This window comes from Lissotriton vulgaris, chromosome 10 (genome assembly GCF_964263255.1).
Source record: "Lissotriton vulgaris chromosome 10, aLisVul1.2, whole genome shotgun sequence".
In the NCBI taxonomy this organism is placed as follows: domain Eukaryota; kingdom Metazoa; phylum Chordata; class Amphibia; order Caudata; family Salamandridae; genus Lissotriton; species Lissotriton vulgaris.
This window is the reverse complement of record NC_141698.1, coordinates 664,805,376-664,822,307: the sequence shown is the minus strand read 5'-3', so window position 1 is coordinate 664,822,307 and position 16,932 is coordinate 664,805,376. Positions and strand designations below refer to the sequence as shown.

Genomic DNA, 16,932 nt, shown 5'->3' with positions numbered 1-16,932 from the left:
ACTGGCAAGTTACGATGTCAGGAATTGCTTAGTATAACATAAAGTCCATTTATTTCTATCTATATTAAATTATATATTAAATACGACAGAGGAGTTAAATGAGCCTCGTGGAAAACCCAACGGGATACTCAACGATGGAGAAGCAATATACCCATAGGAAGGATACAGTCAGAACGGAAATGTCTCTGACTAAATTGAGGATTAGAAATTTTGCTTGCACTTACAGCAAAAAGTGCTGCAAGGTTTTCAGCAAACTTGGCATGGCTGTGTAAAGTAGAACTTTACTCAGAAAGAGTGTTTTTGCTGGTTTGGTTTAAATCCGTTCATTAGTATTATGAAATTTAAGCGACATCTTCCACCCAGCACTCACACAGCATGTCAGTATTCAGTCAAGCTATATATTTTCAGTGGCTTTTACATTTATGTCCTTTAACATGGATTTGGTCAATTAATTCTTGAAATTTATTGACTCAGTATTTTTTTTTTCAGAATCAGACACTTGATAAAATAATAAAAGCAAAGGATAAAAGACAATTCATACAAGATAGACATTAGACATACCTTATAAAAGCAACTGGCCCATCTGTACATATTTTACAATTTAAAATCTAGCAAGTTATACTTTTCCTTTTCCTCAAAATGCTTTTCAAAAGACCAGTCATTTAAATTAAGTAGCTTAAGCATTTGTGTGCCTTAATTTAAATCAAGAGTAGGGGTTGGTGAAACTCATAGAATTTCATTCAGTGGAATTATGCGGATTTACATAAAAACTCAGCAAGATCGTGCGGAGCTCAATCAGCAGGCGTAAATAGGCATATTGTGCTGCTCGTGATATGATATAGCGCTGGTAGTGCACTCTGTGCTGAAAAATCAGGGCGAACGGCACAACCCAGTGCGCCGGAGTGTGCAGCTGCTGAAGTTGATTTTGTTTCAGCTGTGGTAGATTTTCTACTTAGGTAACAGCCTTCTGACCGTGTAGGGTTACAACTTCCCTCATTAGAAAATCTCATCAAATGTCCCCCAAGCAACCAGAAATCATGCTAGGGGATTCCAAACCTCTCTTGATAACTTACCATTATGTAGTTGGGTGCATGGACAAAATTCCTCCATGCGGCGATTGGCGGAATTTAGCTGGAACTCCACATTACAGGAAATTCAGAATATTCCGCTCAGTCCTATAAAAGAGTTACAACATAATGCTAAAGGTTATGAATATAATTTAGACTGTGAAATATTACAAAGTTCCTACCGAAAACGGGTAGTTGTATAGTGGCTGTATTGGACTTAAACAAATAATATGCAATGTTATTTGCAGTATATGACATTGTTTCATATTACGTGCAAATCATAATTAGATCAGTTTACATCCTGATTTTATTCTCCCTTTGCTTGTTTGGAGACCACTGTGAGGCTGTTTGGGAGGTCAGAGCTAAGACAAAGGAGGAGAGCACCAATCTGGATAAGGCAATGGGTTTTTAATTAAAACCTGTGCTTAACTGGCAAACAGTGAAATTACATCAGTTCAGGTGAGAGGCTGAAGCGTTTCTTCAAACTAAAGATGAGGGCGAGAAATGATTTTTGCTCTCTGGAGCTTGTAGATTGTTTAGGTGATGAATCCTTTGAAGATTCCATTGTAATAGATAATGCAGGTAGGAGTCACTGCAAATATTTTGTCAGTATGGTCATAAGTTATCAATAACAGGAAAACCCCTAGAATGAGCTGAATGTGGCTGAACATGTATGTGGTCATTTTATTTATATACTGACAGCTTGAAGAAAATTAATAGGTGTCTGAGCCTATTTTCGGCAGTTAAGGGCTGGTAAGGACATTAGGAATACGAGCATGGAATGTGTTTTTTGTTCGATAAGTCTTAAACTGTTTTGACTCATCATTCATTTGTCATACACTGGAGAGAGCAGCATTTAACATGGTCCTAATGAGTTCTGATCTGGGTCAGGCTGTTGTTGGTGTACATATGGTAGCCAGTGTTGTGGTAATGATGATGATAGTAAGATGATCCTTGTAGGCATCAAAGTTGACCTCAGAGAAGAAATCCTTGATGCATGCACATTAAAGTTGACCACAGAGAGGACATTCTTGATGCATGTAGCAGGTCACTGGAGGTTTCAGAGAGAAAGTGAGCATTATTCAACTGCTAGCTGTGAGCTGAATTGCTTGAATTATTGAAGTGCTTTTCCATCAGTATCAATTGAGACATTCAGTCAGGTGAATGAAAGGCTATTGAAATGTTAAAGTAAAACAAGGTAAGGTCTCACCTGATAGGTGGCAGCACCGTTCTAATGGTTATTAAGTTGGTTTATGGCTCCTACAAATGCTTAGGTCTGACTGAACACCACTGAGGGGGTTCTTTGTTTTAGTGGGAATGGTAAATTAGGAGGTTACATGTTTGAGACTATAATTAGATAATAGGTCAGAGATAAATATGTCATCTAAGTCTGCATTTATTTTCTTTAGCAGCAGAGTTAAAACCAACACGTTTTTAGTCATGGGGAAATCACTGCTGTCAAAGATGCATTTCATAAATTGAGTGATGATTGGCTGAGGTTGATAGTGTTGGCATTCTATATGTTTATGATAACACAAATGCTGCAGAGTGATTATTTAAGTGAAGTTTTCCCTTTGAGACTGGAGCAAAAGCAAAAATGGAGAAATGTGTAAAGATGATGGTTGTTTTTCCATCATTTGAGGTCAAAGGTTTTAACCTGATGAGCATGATGCTTATTATAGTAGATAAAAAAAAGGAAGCAAATGTTTCTTCAACTTTCCTAATTTTGTGGTTAAGCTATGACACAATCTAATATTTTGAAAGTATGAGTAGTAGAGACATTTAAGGATTTCTCCCAATTACCAGAAGAAATTAATTTCCTCAAATACATCAATTGTTATCTCTCTTATATATCTTGTAAATTTGGTTCATTTTTGTTCAATGTTGAGTGATTTGATATACGTTATTGATATGATACCTTTACACACTTTCAGATAATTTGTCCGTGTGTGATGGAGATAACTATTTTAGTGGTTCTGCATCAATATCACATTCTAGAATCAATTTGTTTGTTTTGATATTTTAGATTCAGACAAAGTACTTTGAATGTGGTTGTCTTTCCTGCAGTTCTTCCAGTTGGCTCTGTGTTTAAGTAAATCCTGTTCTATTTATTTAATATGATGTGTGATACACTATTATGCAAAGTTGTATTGGGTTAATCTCTTTGCAGTTCATGAAACTGTACCTAACATTTCTACACCAATACACTATTATGCAATGTTATAATGGGTTATTCTCTTTGCAGTTAAGGAAACTTTACCTAACATTTCTACACCAATAGTATGTTTAATTTAACAAGACCACTAGAGATTATTGTTGGTCGCCATGAAGACATCTAGACTTTGTTTCTGTAAATGGATGATGCTACCTTTCAGAACATTACAGGAAAATGTACAGAATATTTAGAGGGATTCCAGATCTCATTATTACATTGTTGTTCAAAACTATTAAGTGAGTCAATATTAGATTTACAAGGCAAAATGTGTTTGTTTATATTTAGAGATCCATATTGGTCATTGGGAGGACATCAAGGTGCTGTTTCTGAAAATGGATGGTACAATATGAAATATGTAGTTTCATTCTGGATCTCAATAATACATTGTTGTTGAAAAGGGTTAAGAGAGTCAAAACAAGATTGCTTTTTATGCACAGCAAAGTATAAAACAATATAATGGCAGCTTTCACTTTAACTATCATTCAGCAAAACATACTAGTTAGCTGATTTAGTAGCAATATATATTGGCCTCAAAACATCCCTTACTCAGCCTGTATACTAATTACAACTGAATTTGCAATATTTAGAATAGTTTACATTAATTTGTACTTCGTAGTTAATAAGGCCATGCAACAAGATGGCTACTTGTAATATGCTTTTCAAGAACAATACATGGTATTTAATACCTTATCTTAGAAAATGTATTAAATACCATGAATGGTACAAGTAAAGTATTTCAAGTGCACACCTTTACTCCCCCCCAAACTTCTATTAAGGTCTTGATTACTTATGCCTTATTGTGAAAGTTTTCTATTTGCATTTGATTAAACACTGAAAAATGCAGCACATGAACTGGTGTAAACCCACTTAAAACATTGTGATTTATGCCACTGTCACAACTGCTGCGTAGAACCATGTAGATATATTCTAGTCATAGTGTACGGAGTTCAAGCAGTGTAACAAACAAACAACCTGTTGTATGTATCTCCTGATCATACAGTGGCTCTTAATTTTAGGAATTAAAGTACAAAAGAGAGGAGAAAAGTTGTTATTCATTTTAATTGTTAAAAATGTAGTTGACTTTCTATTCTTCCTGGCTATTTCAGGCAGGTGCATTATGATGCCATAGCTGAACTGTAATGTATTATCACGGTGGAGTAGTGATGTCATTTTCTCATTACAGATGAGTAGTGGTGCTACAAGTATAGAGTAACGTTAAAATTAGTGAAGTGTTTTGTACAGCTATCACAAGCATCCTTATATCACAATTGAATAAGAACTAGAGAAGGGCAGGAATATAAACATATTACAGTGGCATTTTATACAGGCAATGAATGCCACATCCACTTTCAAGAAACCTTTTCACTGTAAAATCATCAAAGGTTAAATTTAGCGATACTAACCATGTATTACTAATTTGTTTAATACAAATTCCAGCCCCCATTCTTCACATTATTATGTTCCTATATGTAGGGACATCTCTGTTACCTTATATCCCTGAGGCACCTTTCAACTATATGTTGTATCATAAGCCTAATAATGTTATCTTTCAACCGCATGACTTTTCTGTGAGCTTAATAGGTGTCTAGTGTTTAAAAACATTTTCATAAAAAAAGGTTGTGATTTGTTTTCAACCCACACAAAGAGGCCAGGAATTTATAGATCAGTCTTCCTTCCCTTTATTTCAAGTGCTCCACCCACGCCAGTGTTAACTGTTACACCTTAGTGAAGACAGGCAGTTATAAGTAGAATTCTCAGATACGTGATATTCTGTGGCAATAATTCTGAAACATATTTATTTTTTATTGGTTTTAAGCAGAACACCGCTGATATTTATACCATTGCCCTGGCCCATATCATAAAACAAAGCTGCCCTTATTGTTTGAATATTAGTTGTCTACATTACAGTCCTTGCAACTGCTTTAATGCAGTTGTTTTCTGTCAAACATAACACTATCCTCAGTGCAGCTTACTCAACTTGCATACAAGTTGAAATAAAGCATTAGTAAACATTATTTTGAGTTTGCCATTATTAATATTGCATAGGATATTATATTTGGAATCTGAAGGCCACTTCTACTACACTGAATCTTTTGGTGTAATTGGATATTTCTAGACTAGCTGAGAGAGGTGACTCCTATGTGATGATTCAGTAATGATATCTGCTCTGGTATTTCTTCATCACCTAATCAACTTCCACAAATTCTGCTGCTTATTGTCCAGTATCAATAGCATGATCATGCCTTCTTTCACTGAGCTTCTTGCAGGCACCATTTGTATAAATTCTGAAAATATATTATAATGGGGAAATGAATAAGTTAGGCTGCTCTGGGTGCAAGTACTGCTGCCTCTACTTTATTCAACAAAGAGAGTGAGCAGCCTGATAAAAGACTCAATGTCTCAGATCGCTTGAGAGTTTGAAGGCTCCTTTTCAAAATAGTAGATGTATCAAGAAATGCAATGTCCAATGTTGTTTGCTTATCTAGAATAACATGCTTTTCACAAAACACTCTAAACTATGAAACTGTAAAGGAAGAAATGGTATTCAATTATTCTTACATCATGATTGGTTGGGGTATGGTTAAATGTACTTTAACATACAAATAGATGACGAGAAGTCTCACTTAAATCGCCCCAGTAACTTTGAATTAGGAATAAGTGCCAACCTGCCTGTTAGGCCTCCTACGTCATCTCAGAATTTTAGAAGTGTTTTAGTGTGCATTTACTTTGTTTTATAGAAGAGTTTATTGCTTGATGCTGCTTATGACTTTTGCAATTTCTTAAAATTAATATTCTGATTGACTAAAATGCTCATATGTTATGTCATAGGTTACCACATATTCGAATAATTGACTTCTCATCCAAAGTTACAAAAACTTTTCTAACTGTTCACTACCTTTCCCGCCAATGATCTCTTCTCATACTGGACAGTCAGTTGCATATCATTATGGGCACAATTAGCTAGTGCCTGATGAAGTTTGAATAGATGATATTTTTTATTTGTTTCAAGCCCTCACCTTGTGGTATTTAATAGTTTATTAGATTAATGTTAGTTCAGTATTGCAATAGTGAAATAATGCTTAGCGCATAACAATTTTTTTTAGCTTAGTTAAGTCTTTCACTGACCACCCTGTGATTCTCGATGATATTGCCAGGATTTATTTTAAACGTACTTTTTCTACCTATCAGTTTGTCCCAAATTGTTAATTATTAGCAAAACCTTTTATATTCTGATGAGGGTGCCCATTTGCAAGTGAAAGTTTGACAGCTTTCTTATGAAAGCCACAAAACATGCTTCAGCCACTCTAGGTAATGAAACAATGGCATATATCAAGTGAACAACGTTTACATGACAGAGATTTCATTAAATAAATTAAGAATAAATCTAAATGGAGTAGTATGCATTATTATGCTATTGCATGCCCTTGATGTACAACGGTTAAGGAAGTAGAATGCATTACTGTGCTATTACATGCCATTGATTTGCTACAATTGACTGATGGCTCATATAATCATTATTCTATATGTTATCATATGACTGAACAAAGTTCTAAATATTTGTCTCTCAATCTAATTTTAGAGTTTTTTTAAATTATATTTTTGAATATCTAAGTATTATAAGACCAAAATAGAATGCATGAGGAGACAGTTCGTAATATGTGGCAAATCTTCAGGGTCAAAGGGGGCATGGTCCATATAAACATAAATGTAGCTTCAGTGAGGCAATGCTTGTGATTCCCAAATGCAGAAACATAATAATTAGAGGAAAGTAGGAAAGAGTCTGAGAAAAAGTAGGATTTGATAGTTGTTGAAAGGAAAGACAGTCAGAAGAGGGATTGATAAGTTTGTCTTTCATTTTAAGTGACACATGTTATAACCTCACAGGGTTGACTTTTTGATCTATGCCTAAATCTAAATACTTTCAGTAGTACAATGGCAGACCACAAGGAAGGAAACGGAGGAGGACCATGAAAAATTAGAGAAAAGGAGATCAAACCAGGGTCAGTGAACATGGAGGTCCATGTGCTGGGAAGGGCGGGTGCATTATCAGAAGGTGGTGTTTATCTTAGTTTTATCTGTTACATATTGATATCTAGCTTGTCCCATAGAAGGTGGGCATTTTCTGCAACAGAGTTGCTCAATTGTAGTCCGTTGCATCATCTAACCCATGTGACCTACTTCTCTCTAGCCAGAAATGGCAATCTTTCACACTTTTCATTTGACTTAGAATTGATTTGGAAAAATCAGGTAGAAGATTGTTCGTGTTCCGCACTGAATTTTGATATGTAAGGAAGCACCCACATGTGAACAGCAGTATATAGGAGAAGCTACTTTGAATATGCTTATTTCTTCCTTCAGTTCAGAAGAATTAAATTTTCTTGCTGTTAAAAATTATGTGGAGAAGGTCTCCGTTTTCCTCTTTAAAGTGCCTGCATTTATACAATGGGATAAGGCCAGTTCTAAACATTAACCTTGGAATCCAGGGAGTATGATGTGTATGTAACAATATTGAGCTATGAAATGTGTGATTTTCCAAATCAAATAGATTTTTTATATTTTGAATTAACAGGGCTATTGGGTAGGGATCTTCTTCTACCCTCAACCAGAATCCTATGACTTTTTGATCGCTTGCATTTTGCACAGTTAAACTTTCAGGCTGCTTTTGTAAGACCCGTTTAATGTTTTCATTTTATGAAGTTTGTTCACAGAGAGGTATATTGAATGTTTCCTGATCTTAGGCAAATTAATCTGGGAATGAGTTATCCCACACCATTTTTATGTTTTTAAAAAGAAATTCGATTTTTGGCATCTACAAATTCTCTCTTTTGAGGAAAGATATTTGACATGGTAGTATTTACGGATTTGTTTTGCTCAAATATCAGTGCCCACACTGAAGCATTTGCCGCCAGCTGTAATGCTGACAGAAATTAGGCAGACAAGCCTAAGGGAGCATGTAAATAGATTTCAATTAAAGACCTATGGAACTTGACAACTTCATAATGATATATAACAGCAATCTCCAGAATTGCTAGAGGTTTGAGTAGGATCTAAACTCCAGTAGGAGTCAGTTCCAGACTCTAAGCACCATGCATATCAAGGTAATATTATTAAATAATCCAAAATCAACATAGGTTATAGTTGTACATATGAGAAATGAAAGCAGTCTGTTGATGTCCACCTAAGTTCAAAAAGTCATATGAACCAACTTTCATTGGATGTGGTGCCTCATTGAAGAATTTTAGTAACAGGCTCCAAGTGAACTGGTGAGCCACTTTTATTACAAGCTTTCGGTATGCCAAATGCATTGAGACAAGAATATGACCACTAGAGCACCATAAGATGGGAAACATCTAATGTGACTACCAATCCACTCTTAGATTATATAATTATGCCTGCATCAAAAATTCCCAAGTATGCTAAGGTCCTGAGGGTCAGTAATGTTTCAAACATAATTAATCAAAGTCAGGTGTCTTTGGTCTAAACCTCAGTGACTAGGATAATACTTGCTTCTTTTCTACTTAGTTCTGCATAGGTTACAACCTATTTGGCTCTATCTACAATGAAACCAAAGCCAAGCTATCTGACTATTTAATGAATTCGACATCTAGTGTGCCAGAACAACAGTTATTTATATTGACATAAATAAACAATGACAGCAATAAAGATTATCTGTTGCTTATATCAGCCACTATTCTTACATACATGTGTAAATTCATGTCAACGTGTTGGATCATCACCTGACGAAGTGAGAGTTACGCCTGTTAAAGCTGCCTCTCCTGTTCCTATTAAGTCTCAGAAATGTTGGTAACAACTCCCATGATTAGTCATGGTGAATTTAATTTATTGGATCAACCTTACTTTGGCAAAAAAAATGTACATCTTGATGACCACAAAACTTTACCTCATACAGAACACTGTTGTTGCCTGCCGTGAATACCTTAAACATAAAAAAAAAGTAAATATACAGGGCCACTTTGAGAACAAAAAGTATCTCTAGCAAAAATGTTCAAACTAGTTTGATCCCTTACTCCTCGTGCTCTCATCTCTCCAAAATGTATTGTACAAAGTAAATATTTGGGACCATGGGCCTACAAATAACTTTTTCGTCAGTGGCTAGGTACATCCTCTGGAGAAGGCTTATATATCTAGGCTGATAACACATAGCTATACATTTGCATCACCTTTCAGTGACCTGTGGTACAGGTGGGTGGGGTTAGAGCAGAGGAGGCAAGAGAATAGCTGGGGAGAGTTTGCAGACTCCCTGGGTTTGCAGGATCAAGCTGGGCAGAGGCCAGGTACCTCACCTGCCCAGAACCCCTGCGGCATCACATATGGTGCCTGGATTGGAGTCACTGGGCCAAGATTTACTGGGTCTGAGGCTTGCATTCCCCGTCATTCAGACTGGTAGGTACCAGTCAAGGTTAAATGGCGCATATCGGTATTCCACTTCGGAAATAGCACTGCAGGCCGCATATAAATACGGCCATAGTGAACTCATGTAGTAGGTGAATATGCATTCCTAAGGGACATTTTGTTTCTATGTGATTAGCTATAAGAGCAGAAATATGGATTAGAATCTACTACCAGGCCAAAGTTGTGTACATGTGAAAGTTCACATTGGGCCCATAGATTCTGTCGCCATAACTTTGTGTACCATCTGACTGCTACCACTGCACTCCCATTGCTGGCTTAATTGCAATGGTTTTCTTATTTATAGGCCTAGATGAAATTGTAATTATGCCGGAGTGAGTGGTGTAATTTTAGTACTTTCGCAAAACAAAATCTACGAAATTAATGTGATTATGCCATTTTCTCCACATCATGTAATTTTGAAGCAAAAGTTTAACACAAGATGTACTATTTGGATAATTTTTTTACGTGATCGGCATTTCAGGTAGATTTCCTTATCTGAGTCAAACATTTGGGTAATTTTTTAAAGCAAACCTACAAAACTGAACACGAATGGCAGTGTTATGAATGCATTGGCAGTTTCTCTAATGTGGGTGTTCAACAGACAGTTCAGGTAAGATGGTTTACCTGAGCGGATTGTTATGGTAATTTTTAAATGTTAAACTGCTTAATCGAATGCCAGTGGCAATGTTTTGAAACTGATCAATGGGAAATTTACTCGGAAATTACATTTTCGAGTTGAATTTTTACCCAAACGGGACCATTCGGGTAATTTTTTCAGTGCGAAATACAGTTTGTAACCATGCACAATTTCGCATACCTTTTCTGTAATTTGTGTAATCATGCTACACAAATTGTACAAGTTACGCACACTCCTAATTATTTTATGGTTTAATTTGTCTTGTTTCTTTCCTCTCTGTAAAGCATCTAGCCAGTATACACCCAGCTATAGAAAGCTTGACTGTGCTCTTCATATTTTTGCTAGGATACATAATTTTCTTTCTGGTTGCTTTATTGGGACTACATTTCATAGAATCACAAGACATCTGTCTCATGAGATGACTTATTCTAATTACTGGAGTAAATGTGAATGTTGTGTGATCAGCTTTATATGGCGTGCTTGAAAGACGAGAACGCATTATCTGGTCTATCATGTTTTGTGGTTGGGAATACGCATTTTATACGTTGTTTTTTAATTATGCTTTCTACCAATCATCGCAGTTTTTTAAATTAATGCATTTATAATGTTCAAAACTGCTTTTCGTTCTTGCACAACACACAAACTGCAATGCCCTATTCTTAAATTTGCGATGAGATAAGTCTGTACTACCCTTGCCAGATACCATTTATAGCTCCACTCCTCAGGCTTGCTTTTGAGCTACTAATAAGTATAATATGTAAAGGTGTAAGTTTGTTCATGATGAGGAGAGTAATGACCATTCCACTGCTATTATTTGAAAATATGAATCCAGTTAAAACATATGAAAACATTGAAATATTTCTTTATTTGTACTGGACTAACCCGGCAATGAACTTTTTTTTCTCATACTGTATGAGGGATGAATTTTGATGAGGTTATAAAAGCACTGATTTGTTGCCAAAAAGTAATGTTTCTAATTTGGGTTTGACCCGCGTGCTAAACTGTTGTGTGGGGAATTCTTTATCTGTCGGTGCACCTGTTTCTATGAATGAACCGGTACATTTGCATTCGAGAAACCGGCGGAGTAAATAAAATACTCTGCATTTTTTATTCACTATTTATCATCTGCCAAAGGGTGAGCATACGTGTGCAGTTCATTAGGCAGTTTTTGCAAGGATTTTACTTTCCACAACCAGGCGTCCCTCGGTGTTGAACGTTAGCCATGACCTTGATATGTTGGCTTTACCCTTTGAATGTTCATATTGCCATTTACCCACAATTCCACCGTAATGCTTTCTGTTTTACATCCATTTCTTTGTTTCTTCAACAAAGATTATTGGTGTTCGGCTTCTTGTCTGAATGGATCTCATGCTGTGAAATGTGGCAGGCGCCATAATTACTGGTGATGAGCATAGCATTCCATAGTGCAGCAGGTGCAGTGACACCGGCTCTCAGGGCTGCAAGGGGCCCAGTGCGCCAGGGTCACAGCTGTTATAAAAACTCTGCAGGGGCATAGCCCCCCTCTCCCCATTAAAAGTACCTGCATTAGACGCTTGCCATCCTTACTATGCCCCTGTTGCGGGAATTTCGTGACTGTAACAGAGTAAGCATGTCAGTACCTCGTGGGGTATCTATTGAGCATGCTATATGTACCCAGAAAAGATAACTAAGAAGAATAATGAAACATTGTATGTAGACATGTCTGCAGTTCCGCACTGGAAACGCGTACGTCTTTCCATAGGAACCTAGTCAGTCATCAAGTACATAATATAGTTTAATGTATTAGACAGAATGCCTGGCAAAAATAACAACTTTATTATGAGGTTTTAAATTGTGCCCAAAAAATCCTGCCAAGACATTATCTTTTCACATCAAAATATCCAACCTTTTGCTTCTAAAATCATGTAGAAAGCTAAGCATATTTTCTTAAAGTTAAATCATTCATTACTCACTACAGAAAATTCCTCAGTAGCTAGTGGTTTTAATGCACCAAGGAGTATGTGAAAAGGTTGAATGAGATTAATTAGGATTAATTAGGATTTTTCACCATTGTTTTTGGAATCTTGGCATGAGCCCAACATAAAAAAGTTGCAGTGCATCTGAAGACATTCTTACATTCTTACCTTCTGACCTGAGCTTTCCTCCTCTCTATCCCTTTTCAATATATTTGTATTCCTCAGCTGCAATTAGAATTACACAAGCTCATGTGGGTTTCCTTTGGCTGCAAGTTATTATATTTCTTTTTCTTCAGCAAATCTACCCGTGTTTTTCAAGGCAAAATTTACATGGGGACAGCATTTGAGAGTGCAGTGAATCAGTACTACATGTGATCTCATTTGTGTTGAATCGTATTTACAGGGCCACTTGGAATGGAACCCTAAGTGGAGTGTTTCAGCTCTTTTTTATAGTAATATCAATAATCACATTTAAATTATTTGAACAGTTAGACTTGTGTCTGTGGCATTAAGTAAATAGATTACTCATGAAGGCTTTACATCAAAGGTGAGTGTATAATTTCTTGTTTCTTCTAGGAGCTGTGTCGTCAGCGAATGTCCGTCAAGTCAACTGATCGTCCAGAACCACTTCATACTTCACGAATCAATAGTGTCTCGTCGCAGTTTAGTGATGGACCCATGCCCAGCCCTTCTGCAAGAAGTAGCACTTCATCCTGGTGTGAAGAACCAGTGCAGTCTAATATGGACATATCCACTGGACACATGATACTGGTAAGGCAGTCAAAGAATTTATCTAAATTGAATCTTAAATCTTGATCTTAAATTCACTGTCTAGGCCAGTTTTAGGAAGATGCTTACTTCTAATCCATTTTTTCTGGTTGTACTCTTTCCTTCTTATGTGGATTGAAGTGGTTCATTATTTCGTTTCTGTTGGCTATCACATGTATGTTTACTTGATACATTGTAGAGACTCTAGACACCAACTCGTAAAAGAATTAACTTTAAAAATGTTTTACTGGATCACTCACTAAGTAGACTGTTCACTCACTGAAAGAGAGGAACCCCCATTTCCTGAGGGTTTCACTGACTGCAGCTTAAGGCAAGGGCCGTGCACTACAAATCCGTTCTTCAATATGTGAATGCTCTTCCATCTCAAGTATCACTTTATTTATAAAGTTTTATATAGCGTGAACTTGATTGCGAAGGATATTAGAGCGCTTTACAATTTGAGGCAAAGGTAACATCACAACATTTTAAAGGGTTACATTGGCTCCCGATCAGGAAGCTTTTCTTGTTTAAAACTGTCTGGGTCACAAAGCCTTGTACCCGTGTTATAATAACTCGTTCTCTCTCTATGGAGACAGAGTTTCCCTTTCTTCTCAAAATCCAGCAACATAGTAGTGTGGGTCTTGCTAAGTAGCTGCGTGGGGCCCTGAAAAGATCAGGGGCTGGGGCAAAGAGACCTCCCTCCTCTCCCCTTGCAAGAAGAAGCATATGCATTAGTAAACATTCACCCACTTTGATTGCAAGCACTGAAGGCATGGTTTAGACTCTGATTGGCTGATTTTCCATCTTCCACTTTGGTTAACTTCTCGAATCTCCCAAAGGCAGTGGGTAAAGCCTGATGAACACTGGCACTCTAGAAGGAGGGCCAGATGGGCCTGTGCCACAAATTTCTTTGTCCTCGCCTCCTATCGCATTTTGACCTCACCACCACAGCTGATGAATGTGCCAGGAGGCAGCACAGAACTGCACCTTGCTACAGAGGTTAATTTGTCAGACTACCTTTACTGCAAGCAGCGTTGTTTTTCTGTAAATGGTTAAATGTTTAAATGTTGCTGTCTGTGTATATGTGTTTTTATATATATATACATGTAGCTATATATAGAGAGATCGATGGATAGATAGATAGATAGAGATTGTACATATGAAGTCAGATTTAAAGTTTAAACATGTAAAGAAAACATGTACAGATATACTTGTATGCATACAATGCAAGTATATGCATTCTTTCTGGTGGACCTTTGTAGGTGGCCCCATCAGTTTTATCTGTGACACAGTATTTACATCCCCTCAAAAATACATTTATAATAATGCCACCGCTGATACATTTGCACCTTTCCATCAAGTGGTAGTGGACACATCAGTGTAGAGGGTGTGTTGGCCGTAGGAGAAGCCATGTTGACATGGGGACACCTGTCAGAAATTATGCCAATGACTGGGATGACCCCAAACCTCACAATCTTTTGAATCACACATTGTGATTGGAACCTTTTAATGCCACTAGTTTGCTGTGAAGCCTCATTGTCTGTTGATTAGAGTGAATGTGTGGATAAACCTTCAGGGTCAGTCAGTATCATGGAAACCATTGGTGATAGTCTCAAGGTCTTATTGACCATCTCTTAGAAAAGGACCTTACTGGGTGCTGAGGAGAAATAAAAGGCTCGCTAGCATTCAGAAGAAAATATTTATTCTGGGCCAATTACAAGTTATCTGCAGTGGCTCCAGCCACCCTAGGACCTCAATAAATGTGGCACCTCATCTGTTGATGCCCTCCATGCTGTATGCTTTTTGCCTAGTACTCATATGGACTAACTAATTTAAAAGATGGTTATCATGCACCAGGCCTTGACCCGTTAGACTCTGCGCTGGAATCCCGAGAATGCCATCCCAGTCACCTTGTCATTGCTTTCTAATTTGAGAGAAATCCTTCTGCCCTGCCATCGCCAAGAGACCCTGGGATCTTGCCTTTTTTGGAACACATTCAGAGATACTTGATTTCCAATCTACAAATACCAATTCAATTTTCATATTCAAGGCTGCAACCACACTAACCCTTAAAAATAGCAAAGACATTGAATCAGACCTGCACTGCTTGTCCAGTAACTGGCTCAGAAAGTATGTGTAATGTCGATTTCAACTTTGCTAGTCACTAAGAACTTTGAAACCAAATGTAAAACCTCTTTTGATGAAACATCTATTTGCCAAGCTTCTGGCTGCAGTATTGTCTGTCTTTACAGAGGCTACAATTGGATTTGGAGGCAAATCCACTTCTTTGTTCTCACTTCTAGTGATTAATCAGTTAAAGATATGGGTTATTCTGCAAGAGTGTTAATCATATAAAAATGCATCTGTATGGTTTATACCATAAATTCCTACCCTGTATTTGTGTTACCAAAAACTCAGAATGCGGGGCAAATAATGATTAGGGCAAAGACGTCTTAATTAAACGCCTGCTTAGCCCTCACCCACCTAGGTTGCATACTTCATCAACCGGTTCAGGCCCTGTTTAAACTGGTGGTAAATTGGGGTGTGTTCCCCAATTGGAGTTCTAATGGAGACTTGCAGAAGTTGAACAATGTCATCTGTGTGCCTCAGCCTACTTGTTAATGCACAATCCTTTTGTCTCTAAGCTAAAATTACATCATGGATAGACTTCACTAATATACCCGCTCTTCCTGATGGTAAGTTTAAAAGAAGGTTCAAGGCTTGTAGTCCTTCCAAGAATAATTCGATTAACATGTTCTAGCCACTTATGATGGGTCTAGGCCTTTTGTGAGGTCGCTGTTATTATACTAACCTGTGGCTACGTAAAGAGTGTGGTCCCTATGGGAAGTGGAGTCAAAGGAGTGTAAAAAAGAAAGTAGTTAATCTTTTATTTAAAAAACCAGTTAGCAGTCTAGTATGTGGTACAGGGAAAAATTATCGGGATCTTGGTGTTAATGCCTGAACAAAGACGATAAAAAATTGAGACGAAAGGCACATATTAATTAATTGTTACAGATCACACTCATGGTGTTCCTGAACAAAATGGAAGACCAAACTTAACAAGCACTAAATCAATTATTCTGGTATCAGAGGCCAACCAACACATGCCCTCATGTGAAAACCCTTATTTTGAGCAGAGAACCCCGGTGTTACAAGCAGGATTGTTTTTCCTGCAAAAACAATCCTTAGGCATTCTCCTCTTTCTAAGTGTGCTCCAGAATGCAGCACACTTAGAAAGAGGTAAACATGAGTAGAAATAAAGATATTCTCCTTATTTTCCTCTGTCAGGAAGGCGTAGCATTTTGACACATTTCCAGGTTTTCCAGTCTTGGTACACTCACTCTTCACCTCTGGAATGTCTTCCCTGGGCAGAGTAACGCATGGCACTGACTTGCACTGCCTTGAATGACTCCAGATTTACCAAGCAACGAATGGCCATGCAAGATGGCATTTTGTTGCTTGGTAAATCTGACTTAAGGATTGTTTTGCCCTTGCAAAACCATCCGTGACACAAGAGCAATGCAATCCAGTGATAAATCTGTGTAACTGTCCCTATTTCTTTTTAAAGGATCTTTTTGACCAAAATTTACCTTCATAGTTTTCTTATCAGTAAAAAGCATTTCATATTTTTCTTCTCTTGTGTATCCTTAAGTGAAAATGCTTCTCAAGATAGTCACTCTGCCACCCACTCTTTCTAAAAAATGTTGGCAAATAATGGTAACACTAACCTTAGACCTCGAATCTACTGTCAATTCTATATATATATATGTACATTCACTGAAAAAACAAAGGTTAAAGTAACGTTATAGTCAGGTGAATTTGTTAATGACAACATTAACGTTTTGAACTAAAAAAACACAGAAATTCATCAGTTAT

General features: G+C 37.1%; 1 protein-coding gene across 2 annotated transcripts in view; it reads left to right on the top strand.

The window, feature by feature from the left end:
• Positions 1 to 16,932, top strand: part of PTPRN2 (protein tyrosine phosphatase receptor type N2) — a 2,289,968-nt gene that overhangs the window by 2,054,584 nt on the left and 218,452 nt on the right. For both annotated transcript variants that reach the window (XM_086941498.1, XM_086941499.1), the window contains one exon: positions 12,865 to 13,059. Coding sequence is in view for 1 of the 2 variants with exons in the window: in XM_086941499.1 (XP_086797625.1) it covers positions 12,865 to 13,059 (195 nt within the window). In the remaining variant the exon portion in view is untranslated. The remainder of the gene's footprint in view (positions 1 to 12,864; positions 13,060 to 16,932) is intronic.